At 39.5% G+C, this 13,028-nt stretch overlaps 1 protein-coding gene across 1 annotated transcript in view; it reads right to left on the bottom strand.

The window, feature by feature from the left end:
* The window catches only part of PPP2R5A (protein phosphatase 2 regulatory subunit B'alpha), a 76,730-nt gene extending 70,263 nt beyond the window's left edge, over window positions 1–6,467 (bottom strand). The window contains exon 1 of the mRNA XM_080647933.1: window positions 5,546–6,467. Within this exon, the coding sequence (XP_080504059.1) occupies window positions 5,546–5,726 (181 nt within the window). The 5' untranslated portion in view covers window positions 5,727–6,467. The remainder of the gene's footprint in view (window positions 1–5,545) is intronic.
* Between the last annotated feature and the right edge of the window lie 6,561 nt (window positions 6,468–13,028).

Here is a 13,028-nt window from a genome sequence, read left to right as displayed (position 1 = left end):
AATCTTGGACAGCACTATCCCCTTCAGAAGAGCAGCTGATTAGCCACAGGGGGCAGCAAAGTTAAGAGAGTGAAAAGTAAATAGCAGGAGGTGACATGAGGGCAGGAAATGTTAATAAGGTGGTAATGAGCCATGAATATCAAAGAGAAAAGGACAAAGTCTTAATTAATTAATTAAACCAATAGGCAGATAATGTTAAACCAGTGATTCTCAATCCTGGCTGCACATTAGAACCACCCCAGGAGCTTTTAAAAATACAAATGTCTGAATCCTACCTTCGACCAATTAATTTAGAATCTCTCTAGGGTGGAGAACTATTTTTTAAAGCTCTCCAAGTGTAGAGCCAGGTTTGAGAACCAAGGAGCTGGTCTCTATCCCCAGCTTTTATACAAATTTAAAAAATTTATATTTAAAATATAAATCACAAGTAAAGTTTATTTTACATAAACCTAGCCTAGAGCATGTGTTATTTTTGTTGATAAAGCTTTGTAATCCAAAGAGGGACAATAACTCATTAAGGACTAATTCATCTTTGTAATTTTATCAAGGGAAAGTTTATTTTTACCAGTAAAAATGATTAAACTAAAGTTCAAAGGAGTTAAACAACTAGCACAAAGCAACTGTGAGTCATCAGTGATGCAGGAAGACAACTCAAGTCCACTAGTATTTATTGACAGGTGGTGCTCTATCTTAATGATCACACTATTTTAGTAAATACATTTTAGTGGATTATCACTTTATTAACTTAGACATTTTTGAAAATAATCCAAAATTCAATTAAAAATAAGAGCATGTAATAAAATTGGGAGAAAAGAAATTGACCCTAACTAGCAATTCTGAAAACACTAAATTAGACAAAAAGTCTTCATGTGAAAACCAGCAATTGACCCTATATCAATTTCTCTAAGTAAAGTGCTGTATATCCCGAAAAAGTTTTTAAAAATTACAAAATAAATCTTCCAGAAAAAATATGACATTACTTCCAGGAAATAGTTCTAAAATGTTATATTCCTTTGTAAACAAACCTTTTTCTTAACATACTCTGATGAATTTCAACTCTTGTTTAGTGCCATTTGATTACAAAAAGGGATTTGGGGCTTTGATGAAATGATTATTAACTTTGAGAAGATCTACAAACCTTAAATGTTGAGTTAGTAGTGTTTTCCCCTGACAAAAAAGTTCAGATAGTTATGAAACTTCAGATCATGTCAGTGTTCTTGTTCCTGTTACCCTAAAAGACCACATAACTCAAGGGAAAAAAACGTTTTTCCCCTAAAGATAAGCAAGGTACTTCAAATCAACACCTGTTACTGGTCTCCATAATTCCAGTGGGACCAGTTTCTAAGAATATACCAACAATAATCTGAGTGATATTTGGAAGTTCTTCACCTCATCTGAAGGAGACTTCAATTTCAAAACCAGTTTCATTTCAGTTCTTTGTTTATTTACTGGCTGTCTCCTATGAGAAATGCACATCTATATACTTTTACTGGTTAACTCAATTTCGTTGCTTGATAAAAACTTCTAACTACAGCATTCAATATTTTAAAGAGTCTAACTCTAACCTATTTCCACTTCCACACTTATGTTGAAAAAATGTTACAACTTCACATAAATCGTATCTGATACTGATTATAAATGAAAGCATACTGTAAGTACATTAGGAAAGCTTACAATTTATGTGAACCCTTCATTTTAAAAAATATTTTTAATCTGGATTTTCAAATATTAAAGCCAATGGAAGCTAACATTGTTTGCCTATTTTTAGGCACTTTAATTACATTATTTCACCTAATCCCCATAATCCTAGAGACTGAAGGTATTATCCCCATTTTACAGATAAGGAAAACAACTCAGATTAAAAATCTGACTGTGACTCAGAACTGACCCCATTGACTCAACTCGTTCTATCATACTGCTTCAAATTTTCATACAGATTACCTGCAAAATAGATTAACAGCAAAAATATTGAAATCATTTGATCTGGGTACAGTGTTAGTTGCAACACCATCCAAATAAATAATCACAGGCCTGAAACGAGGCTATTTTAACCTCAATTTTCTCATGGATAAAATGGGAATAACATTGGTCTTACGCAGAGTTACTGGGATGACCCAATGAAATATAATGTTTATAAAACCACATTGAGCTTGTGCCTTGTCATACTACAGGTGTGAAAAAGCAAGGCATACCAGAGATGAGGAGTTACACACCTTTGGACTGTTTCACTTGTTATACGTTATAATTTTTTTAGAAAGTGTAATTTGTAAATGCTACGTGTTTTATAAATATAAGACATCTACTACATTATCAAACCAAACCTTCAGACTTAAAAATAGTTTAACAGCCCTAGCCGATTTGGCTCAGTGGATAGAGCATTGGCCTATGGACTGAAGGGTCCTGTGTTCAATTCTGATCAAGGGCATGTACCTAGGTTGCAGGCTTTATCCCTGGCCCTGGTTAGGGGGTGCATGCAGGAGGCAACCAATCAATGTGTCTCTCTCACATTGATGTTTTTGAATCTTCCCCTGCCTTTCACTCTAAAAATCAATGGAAAAATATCCTCAGGTGAGGATTAACAAGAAATAAGTAAAAAATAAAAAAATAAACAAGCTACTTTCTCTAAAAAAAAAAAAAAAAAAAAAAGTTAAACAGACTGAAAAACTTCCTATTGTGAATAACATATTTTTGAAAAGTTAAAAGTTTCCTAACTGTTGGTTAACAGAAGTTTAAGGTAGAAAAAAAGTCCTACGCTACCATAAATTTAAGTACAGAAAAAATTGATAAGATGCTCCTACCTTTGTTTTTTAGTACCTTGTTCTGAGGTGCTTATAAAATTAACATAACAAGAAACTTAAAAAGTGTTTTGAAAAAAAAATTTTAAATTATACAATATGAGTTTATATTTTTAAATAAGTTTCTCATTTTTTAAAATTTCTTTTAACAAGGCTTATTAAACACTTAAAAAAATTTTTTTATTGATTTCAGAGAGGAAGTGAGAGGGAGAGAGAGAGAGAGAGAGAAACATCAATGATGAGAAAGAATCATTGATTGGCTGTCCCCTGCTCGCACACCACTGGGGATCAAGCCCACAACCTGGGCACGTGCCCTGACCGGGAATCGAACCATGACCTCCTGTTTCATAGGTCAATGCTCAACCACTAAGCCATGCCAGTTGGGCTATTAAATACTTTCAATAGCAAAACAGAAAATTTACTCTGACCATTTTCAACATTAAAAACTTGGAACCCACTTACTACATGATTTTGCAAAAATAAACTTCTTACAGATGAAAAAGCTGTCTTATTTTGTTTTTGAGGAAAATAGCAGGCACTTTTCCAGTTTAGATCCATGTGGATAAAGTGTTAACACAAGCAGGTAAAAACACTAGAAAAATCTTGGATGCCTACAGATATCTGAATCACTCTACACTAAGCTAATATTTCAGAGCAGAAGAAAAATTCTCTTTCATACACATACTGAAGGGCTTTCCACTGGTTTTTGTTAAGGCCACAAATGGAAAAAACTACTACTGACAGAAAAAGCACAGAACGCTGTGGTATCAAGTACACTGCCAAAGTACCAAGTGAAGCAATTGAGTTTTTAAAAATCACTTTTCAAGCATTTTGGCATCTGGAGTAAAAGTAGTTTTTCCTATTTGAGGTAATCCAAGTAAGGATCTTAATTTCCCTCAATCTAATTGGCATAAATTATATTTTCTTGCAAAATATATAGAAATAATCTAAAGTTCCACCCCTCTTTTTTTCTCTGTGACCAAAATACTATAAATAAAACATTCAATGGCACCTTCAACTTCTTGAACTATATGCCATATAACTTAGATGACTGCATATTTTTATCATTTAAAAAACAAAATGTATTAAAGCTGCATCTCATGGCTTGAACCAACCATGTTTAATATTCAATTATTTGTATTAAGTAAAAGTAAATATTATACCAGTAAGAATACTAAAGAACTACAATACCTTACTAAAAAGCAAATTATATATATATATATGAAAGAAAAACACTAGCACTAAATCTTCAAACTGTAAAAACAATTCAACAATTTAATGAACAAAATCAGTAATATAAAACTATGATATTGTAATTAAGTTTAAGATTTAAAATCCATGAATAGCAATCCATAATAGGTAAGATGATAATTCTTTTATAGCTATGACATCACTCAAGAATTGAAGTCTTGGTAATGCCTACCTTGTGGTTTATCAACTGACTACAATATATAAATGTTAACAATTTTTTTATGCTAAAAAGCAAGTTATAAATGCAATAGCACAGGCTACATATATCTTAAATAAAACCTTCTTTTAAAAGCCAGTTTGATTCTGGCTGTGGGATGCTCTTGACTTAGAAGCAGGGCCATGTACGGTCTGAATGGGGTTCCAGAGCTATTGTATGTAGGTCAACTGTGATTTGATCTGGGGTTTTCTTTAGACTCCTAGCCAAACTAAGGCTGGATTCATAGGCCCAAAGGCAAATCAGAACCAGACTGGCCTTGAAGAGGATAAATGGATTGAAAAATCTGCTGAACATTTATCTATTTCAAGTATAAACCTTTAATTTCCTGGCCTTGCAAAACAGATGATCTAAATTTCTATCAGGTTTCTTTCGTCAAAAAATTGTTTTAATTAGGAGCATGATCATCTTGTTCTATGATGATTTCGATCTCTTAAAAACGAAGACATTAATTCACAAAGATTCAACTAGAATACCGGGAAACAATTTATTAAAAATCCTCTAAACTTGAGTGGGAAAAGAGAGCCAAGTTCTCCTGCAAGGCATTAGGCAAGGATACCAATTTGAGTTACTGTACAAACCGACCAAGTCCATGGAATCACTGCTCAGCGAACTAAGTTCCCATTCCATCGCAAAGCAACACTAACTTACTCCTTTATCCGTCTCCACATTTACCGGGTACAACGTCTCAAAGTATTTTAGGTCTTTCCCGTCTTTGGGCCAAAAGATAACATTGAAACCTAACGACCCAGTTAATAAGACACTATACCGCTCAGATATTTTAGGCTTTTTCGTTCTCAATGTATCTAAAGGCCAGGTAACTTGTTTCCATTAGGATTCCGGGTCTGTAAGACTCTTAGGAACCATCAATGGGAGGGAATTAGGAGAGGGTGGGTACGTAGAGACGAACTACTGTCCGAAAAGAGGTGGTGGGTCTCGGGAGAGTGAGGGTCGGACGGTTAGACAGGTGGTCTAAAGCAAGACGGGGGAAAGGCAAGCCTGGGGAAGAGGAAAGAACACCTCTCTGGATGCACGGGGCGAGTTCCAATAACGAGGGCAGGTGAGCGAGCGCGCAGGTGGGGAAGGTTAGCCTGCTCCTCTCAGATGAGAAGAGTTAAGGGGAGTCGGGGAGAAAAAAAAGCGACTCTTCACGGCAAACCTGTTGGAATCGGAGGGGGAGGGGGCGCCAAGGCACCGTGGGGAACGCAACTGGCACCACCCGCCTCAGCTGGGCAGCAAGAGCCCCAGAAGGAAATGGCTCTGCGGGCGCCCCCTGCAAACTTACCTTTGAGTTGGGGCAGGGGCTGCAGCTCCACGGGGCTGCCCTGGCTGCGGAACTGCGACGAGCCTTGGGAGCGCTTCTGCCTCAGCGCCTTGCGCACCGATTTCCGGGTGAAGCCGTCCACTTTCTCCGAGGCCGAGATGGCGGCACTGGCAGCCCCCGCCGGCGGCGACGACGCCGACATCTCCGCGGCCCAGGCGCTTGCCAGCTCCGGCTGCTGCTTGCACGGAACGGACAGCGGCAGGAGGAGGAGGCGGGGGTGAGGCGCGGAGCGGTCGCGCCCCTCCGCCCCGTGCCCCCGGCCACACCGTCTTCCCGCTCCCGGGCGCCGCCGAGCTTTTCCTCGCCGCCCGCCAACGCCTCACAAGCGCATCTCAGGGCCGGAGGTTCCTGGTCCCCGTCGCGCGGCGGGCTCCCGGGGCCGACGGAGGCAAGGGTGGGGGCGCAGGGGGGCCAAGAAGTTGTTGACTCCGGGCGCGGAGGACGGGTGGAAGGGAGCCTGAAGTTTAGACAACTGAGGCGACGGAGCAGGGGCGCGGACGCGGAGCGCGCCTCTCGTCCCTTCAGTCCAGATCGCCCGCCAGCCGGCCAGCACCTCAGCGGCCGCTGCCAGAGCAACCCGCCTTCCTTGGAGTCTCCTCCCGAGGCGCTGCCATCTCGGGTCCCTTCCGAGCCTCTGCCACGGTGCCCGCTCTTCCCTGTCAGCGCGGTCCCCTCATCTCCCGTGGCGGTAACCCGCCGCCCGGGCTCTGGGCGAGCACACCAGCGCTCCTCAGGGTGCGGAGCAGCCTGAGCTCCCTCCCCCACGCGCCCTTCCGCCGCCCACGCAGAACCCCCAGCGAGCGTCCGCTACAACTTGAGAAGGCGGTGGGGACGCGCAAGGGGGGAGTGTGTGTGCGTGTGCGCGCGCCGGGGCGTGAGGCCCGGGGGAGGGGCCTCGCGAGGGGTGGGGAAGGGCGGAGATTGACAACTTCCGCGGGGTCCCGCCAGCCTTGGAATACTTGGGAGGGAGTTGTGGGTGGGAATGCATGCCAGCTCCCTCAGCCAATTGCAGGGCTCAGCGGCAGTAACGCGGTGAGGCGTGGCGTCCTGGAAGGTGTCTCAAGCGGAGAGGTTAGAATGGGGCGTGGTTGTGTGACGGACTTTGCTCACAGCCAATCGTAAGTGAAGACAGCGAGCGGAACGCCGCCTGCGTCACAACGGAGCAATGAATTTTCTTGGGAGGGGAAGTGCCCCTCCACCAGTGAGCGTCTTTGCACGCTTGCGTGACAGCTCCAGGCGATCGTTGCTCTCCTGATAGCTTAAGAAGACCAGGAAACTACAGGGGGTAGTTTAGAGAGTAAAATAGAATGCCCCTTCCCTTCCCCCTCCTCTCTGCTGGCCAGTGAGGAACTGAAGCAACTAGTGAGGAGTTTGAGGGCTGGGGCGGGAAACAGCGTATGGTGTTAAATCACCAAAAAGGGGCGGGGCAAAGAGAGGGGAGGGTAATTGACGGGCGGAGGAGCTCGGGAAAGGCGAGGAAGTAAGCTTGTCCAATCGGAGCGAGGTACTGGACTCCTGGGCGGGCCTTGGAGCCTCACTCGCCCTAAGCCGCAGAGTTGGTAGTTGCAGCGTAAATGTGTAGCTGTGGAGTGACTTTGGCACCGCAGTTCTGGGGAATTATTTTCGCGCCAGGCTTGGGCAATCTAGCATCTACTGCTTCAAAGATTTCTACAAATCTGCACCCTCCAAGAGTAGGTTTCTCATATCAACTTAGTATCCCACTAATCTTCACGCCTTCTTCAGCCAAAGGCCTTCTACTACTACAACAGAACCAGGACAAATTTGCTGATCAGTGGTTTGCAGATTTGGGGATTGCCACTTAACTCTTACTGGGATCTCTTCGTTGGAGATTCTGTCTAAATTTTAAACTTCTTAAGGACAAGGACGTTTTTAGAGCAGTGTTTTCCGTATAATGATGCTTAATGAAAGTGAGTATTATATAAGAAGTAACACAAAGAAAACCAAATTGTTCTCTCCCTACCCTATTATAAGACCCTCACTATCCAAAATACAGCAAGTACTAAACAAAATTCAGAAATTGATTTGTCATTTACATAAAAATGGTTAAACACTTGCGGAGTAGAAGGAATATAAAAATTATTAAGCCTAAATTTAAACTTAGAAAATAAAAATAAATAAGTGAGCTGAATAGTCTGCCTCCCTTTGACTTGGCAGTTTTGCACTGATGGATCCATATCTTCATTATTGGTAGGAATGTGAATTAGTACAGCCACTATGGAAAAAAATGGGGATTCCTCAAAAAATTAAGAATAGAACTACCATATGAAATTGAATGGTTCAGACTTGTCACCACCATAAGCTTGCCTAGCACTTCACAAATTTTGTATTTGTGGGACTATGAGGTCCTGTTACCCAGAAGGAAAATGTGATTTTCACAAGATATAATGATGCTCCTTATTCATTCATTCAGAAAATATTCATTAATTTGTCCATTCCAAGTGCTTGGAAAACAGCCATGTATGAGACAAAGTCTGCCTGCATGGAGCTCATCTTCAGTGGAGAAAGCTCACAACAAGTAAAATTCAACTATGGAAACAAAGCAGGGAATATATACCAGGGAAAACACTGATGTCCACAGATGTTTAGGTAACCATAGGGTGACCAACTTATCCTTGTTTGCTAGGGACTTTCCCAGTTCTAACACCGAAAGTCTCCTGTCCCAGGACCTCCCTACATCCAGGGCAACCTGGACAGTTGGACACCCTATGAACCAAACAAGCAACGACATCTGTTTATTTGGTCTATTATGAACAAAGCCGATGGCTAAATGTTATGGTATCAACCTTAAGGGAGCGTGCGCTCCAGGGGAAAGATGAGGTGCATGCATATTCAGGGAAAGATAACTTCTCATTCAGGACAATATTTGATGAGTGCCAAGACAATAAATTCCGAGGAGTCCACAGGTTGTGTTTGTGCCAAGGTGGAGGAGATGAGATTTACACTTGAGCTGCAGGATTGGGCATAAATGTATACGTATATGTATATGTATATGTATAATGCTATGCATGTGTGTGTGTGTTTCATAGAAATTAAAAACATCAAATTCAGTGGTCTTGCTACTTTCTAGAAGGAAGGTAGAAAGGGGAATGTTGAAAGGAGAATTGAGAGAGTTACACTGAGGACTCTAACTATATCTAATGCTTTATGTACATGTAATTTAATTGGATATTAGATTGATGGGTGTTTATTATACCATTTTCTACACAGTTTATATGTACTACGTGTATTTTTAAATTTTAGAGAACGTAGGGCCTCTGTGTTTTACAAATGGTGAGACTGAGCTGATACTTGGGCACTTATAAAAGGGGAAACCCAGATATGGAGAGAATCCTTCTTAACCTGTATTTGATCCAGCCAGCAGACACACTGCCAACCCTCATGCATTACAGTAGGGATCCCCAAAAAGGAGCTGGATAATGGAAGAGAAAGAGCCTCAAGGACCACCCTCGAGGATGCCCACGCACAAGAAAAGTGACACTAAAGTAACACCAGCAGAGAAAAAGCTAGAGGAACAGATGGGGTGCTAAAACAAAAATGAGAGAAATGCAATCCTTTAGATTCCTGGGGAGAAAGGAAGTAATAGCCTGTCAGTCACAGCAGGGAAGAAAGTTAGAAAGATAAGACAATTTGACTTGTCCAGAAAAATATATTTATGGGCTTTAGCAAGAAAAAAATTTAGCAGTGCCAGAGGCAATTGCAATGAAGAAAATTCCACTTCAAGATATGAAAATTAACTGGAACTGGACTTGCCCTCTTACCGGTAAACAAGAAATTGGGCAAAATGTATGAAATATTTGTTTTCATTATACAACACACAGTGCAGGATGCAGTGATCCCTCCAATATTCCTGGCTTTCTGCCTGGAGGCACTTTTCAGACCACAAGGAAGGTGGGCCCAAGTAGATGTGACAAGCTGAAATGAAGACAAAAAAATCAGAGTTTGGGGAGGCTGAGATGGCTGGAATTTTTGAGGCAGAGTACCAGAGAAGAGGTACATATACGGTACATATACATAGACAAAGCTCCAGAAATCTTGAGTTCTTTGAATCTTAGACTGAATATTAAGCTGCATAGGATGCAACTACATGAGACTCAGCAAAGAGAATTCCTTAGGTTGCTATAAATTATATCGGTTCCTGAGCTGGGCTGAGAAACATTCAAGTTCCACCAGGTAGAATGGAGAGATCTTGTTGAACCTGTGTGGCGTTCAGAGGGATTGTGGCTAAGTAGTAGGTCTAACCTTGTCCTGAAATTAGAATTAAATGACCAACAAACATTTTTAGAACAATTTTTAGTTGGATCTGAGCTTATAACTTTGGTATCTATAGGATGACTTGGATTCTTGAGCAAAGAAGAAAACCATCTTACATTGGAGAGATAAAATAAAATTTCAGTTATAAAATTTTTGTTTGAAAATTATAAGAAAAAAACGAAAAAGGATATTTTACAAAAAATAAAAGCTCTTCAATTAAGCCACTAAATAATGGCCCATTGAATACAAAATCTTTCTAACTAAATCGAAGTTCAACGGATTTAACTTTTGAAAAATTGCAAGGGCTTTCCTTCAGCTTTAGAGGAAATCTTGCCCAATTAACACTTTGGATGTGTTTTGTCTCAAGGGACTTTCAAATTTATGGAAAAAGTCATTGGTATAGACACTGTAGAGGTTTTACATCTGTCAAAGAAAAAATTCAGCTAGATATGAAAACATTGTTTTGATCCCAACGAAGGGTTCTCCAACTATGTTAAGTTGAAAGTATGAATTTATTGAGATTTTAAAGCAAGAAACAGATCTTTTTGATACATATTGGAAATATTTGTGCTCAGTTTTTGAAGTGTTATGGATATAGTTGTTAAAATTATTCCATATATGTGCAAATGCTATGAATCATCAGCTTGTTGCAGTGTAGAAAGAAATACAAGAAAATCAGTGTGATGATCTTGTTCTTTTCCAATGCTCATTGGTTGAGTAAAGGAGGACCTTTACAAAGATTTCTTGTACTGTTAACTCTAATTCAAGATTTTTTTAAACAAAGGGAATACCTGCCAAATATTCAACAAAGACAAAAAGATAATAGTGTGATTTATGTTTTCTCACTGATATCACACTGCATAGGATTGAGTTAAATCTGAAGTTCCAAGAAAGAAAAAATATATTTGTGATCTAGCTAGGAAGTTAAGAATTTCTGTCAAAATTGAAAATCTTCATAATAACCAGCAATGATTTAACACATTTTAAACATGAGTTAATATACCAATGATTTTCATTGTAAGCAAGAGCATTATGTAAATTAGTTGTAAAAACTTAAGGAAAAATATGAATAACTATTAATATTGATGAATTCATAATTGCTTTTAAATTTATGTGACACTCCTTTGAATTCAATAATACTGAGTTTAACACAAGAGTTAATGAATTACTTAGACAGTTTTGAAATTGGTAGACTTTGCTTCAAAGTCAGATCATTTCTCCTAAAATTAAGGAAACATGTTTGACAATATGGATGCAAATATTAAAAAGATGGTTTTTGAAACTTGACTCAGTTATTGAAAAACTTTTAAGTATGTTTGGAATAACTTGGGCATGTGAAGCTACACGCTTTCAACTACCAATTGTAGGATACATAAATACAGACCAAATATTTCTGGTGCAAATTTAGCATTTGAATCAAAAAGTACTCTAAGTTTAGCCGAAACCGGTTTGGCTCAGTGGATAGAGCATCGGCCTGCGGACTGAAGGGTCCCGGGTTTGATTCCGGTCAAGGGCATGTACCTTGGTTGCGGGCACATCCCCAGTGGGAGGTGTGCAGGAGGCAGCTGATCGATGTTTCTCTCTCATCGATGTTTCTAGCTTTCTATCCCTCTCCTTTCCTCTCTGTAAAATACCAATAAAATATATAAAAAAAAAATTTAAAAAGTTAAAAAAAAAGTACTCTAAGTTTAAAAATACACATAGATTTAGAAGATTTCACATATACATATGAAATATATAATTAATTTTTATATTAATTACATGTTGAATTGATAATATTTGGGAGATATTTGGTTAAATAAACCTATTAAAATTAATTTTACCTGTTTCTTTTTTCTTTTTAATGTGGCCATTAAACATTTAAACTTACTTATGTGGCTCACATTTGTGGTTTGCACTATATTTCTTTCAGTTTTATTGAGCTATAATTGATAAACAACACTGTAACATCATATTTTAATAAGCAGCTCTGCTCTAGGGTAGAGGCTTCAGACAGGCTGAATTCAAATCTATTTTCTGACACTTCATAGTTGCGTATATCGGGCAAGTTGTTTACCATCTCCATGCTTCAGTTTTACCCATCTCAAAGTGGAGATAACAATAGTTCTTACTTTATTGGGTTGTGATGAGAATACTTGCATAGTGCCTAGCACATAGTAATCACCATGTGTAATAGCATAGCTATTGGTGGTATTATTATTAATAACCTTGAGAAATTCCTTAACCATTATTTACTCATTTGTAAAACTGTGATAATAGCATTCACCTTACAAGGTTTCTTCTTTAATTAAATGAGATAGAATATAAACAATTGCCCACCACATGCTTGATGTATTTCCTAGATCTTAGCTGGTATTCAGAAGTCTCTGTTATCTGGCTCAGCTCACCATTCTTAAACTCAATAGTGTATGTGAAAGCAGTTGCAAACCATAAGGGGCTATTTATTTATTTATTTTAATATTTTTATTTCAGAGAGGAAAGGAGAGGGAGGGAGATAGAAACATCAGTGATAAGAGAGAATCATTGATCGGCTGCCTCCTGCAGGCCCTACACTGGGGATTGAGTCCGCAACCCTGGCATGTGCCCTCACTGGGAATCGAACCCTGACTTCCTGGTTCATAGGTTGGTGCTCAACCACTGAGCCATGCCAGCTGGGCCATAAGGGGCTCTTTAGTTGTTAAACGTAATTTTTATTCTTCTCCTTTGAGAAACTCCTCTGCGAGTATTTGTTCCCTAAACCCACCTTACTTAGAGCCTCCCTAGTTCTACTTGGCATCTAGACTGAAGGCCCACTTTCCCATGAGGCCCTCAATGTGGACTCCAGCCCTGTATGGTGTCTCTCTCTCCTCTAAATTCCTGAACATCTTTTGTGTATTTAATCATATATGACCTTGTATTGCTTATTGTATGAATCCCTGGTCAGGTTAGGATGAATATTTTATAATTTGTGAATTCCACATAGCACATAATTGCTAAAAAAAAAAAAAAAAAAAAAAAAAAAAAGTTTGATCAACAAGTGGGAACATTCGGAAAAATTTTAGTGGGGGGAAAGAATTTTAACTTGAGATAAACAGGTATCCTCTACAAAGAACAAAGAGTGTCACTGAAAAGATAAAGCTTTAAGCAAAAGTCTGAGATAAGTGTGAAAGGGTTGAACAGAGTTGATGTGGGA

This window comes from Plecotus auritus (genome assembly GCF_963455305.1).
Source record: "Plecotus auritus genome assembly, chromosome: 12".
Lineage (NCBI taxonomy): Eukaryota > Metazoa > Chordata > Mammalia > Chiroptera > Vespertilionidae > Plecotus > Plecotus auritus.
The sequence above is the reverse complement of the archived record's forward strand: the minus strand, read 5'-3'. Positions and strand labels throughout refer to the sequence as shown.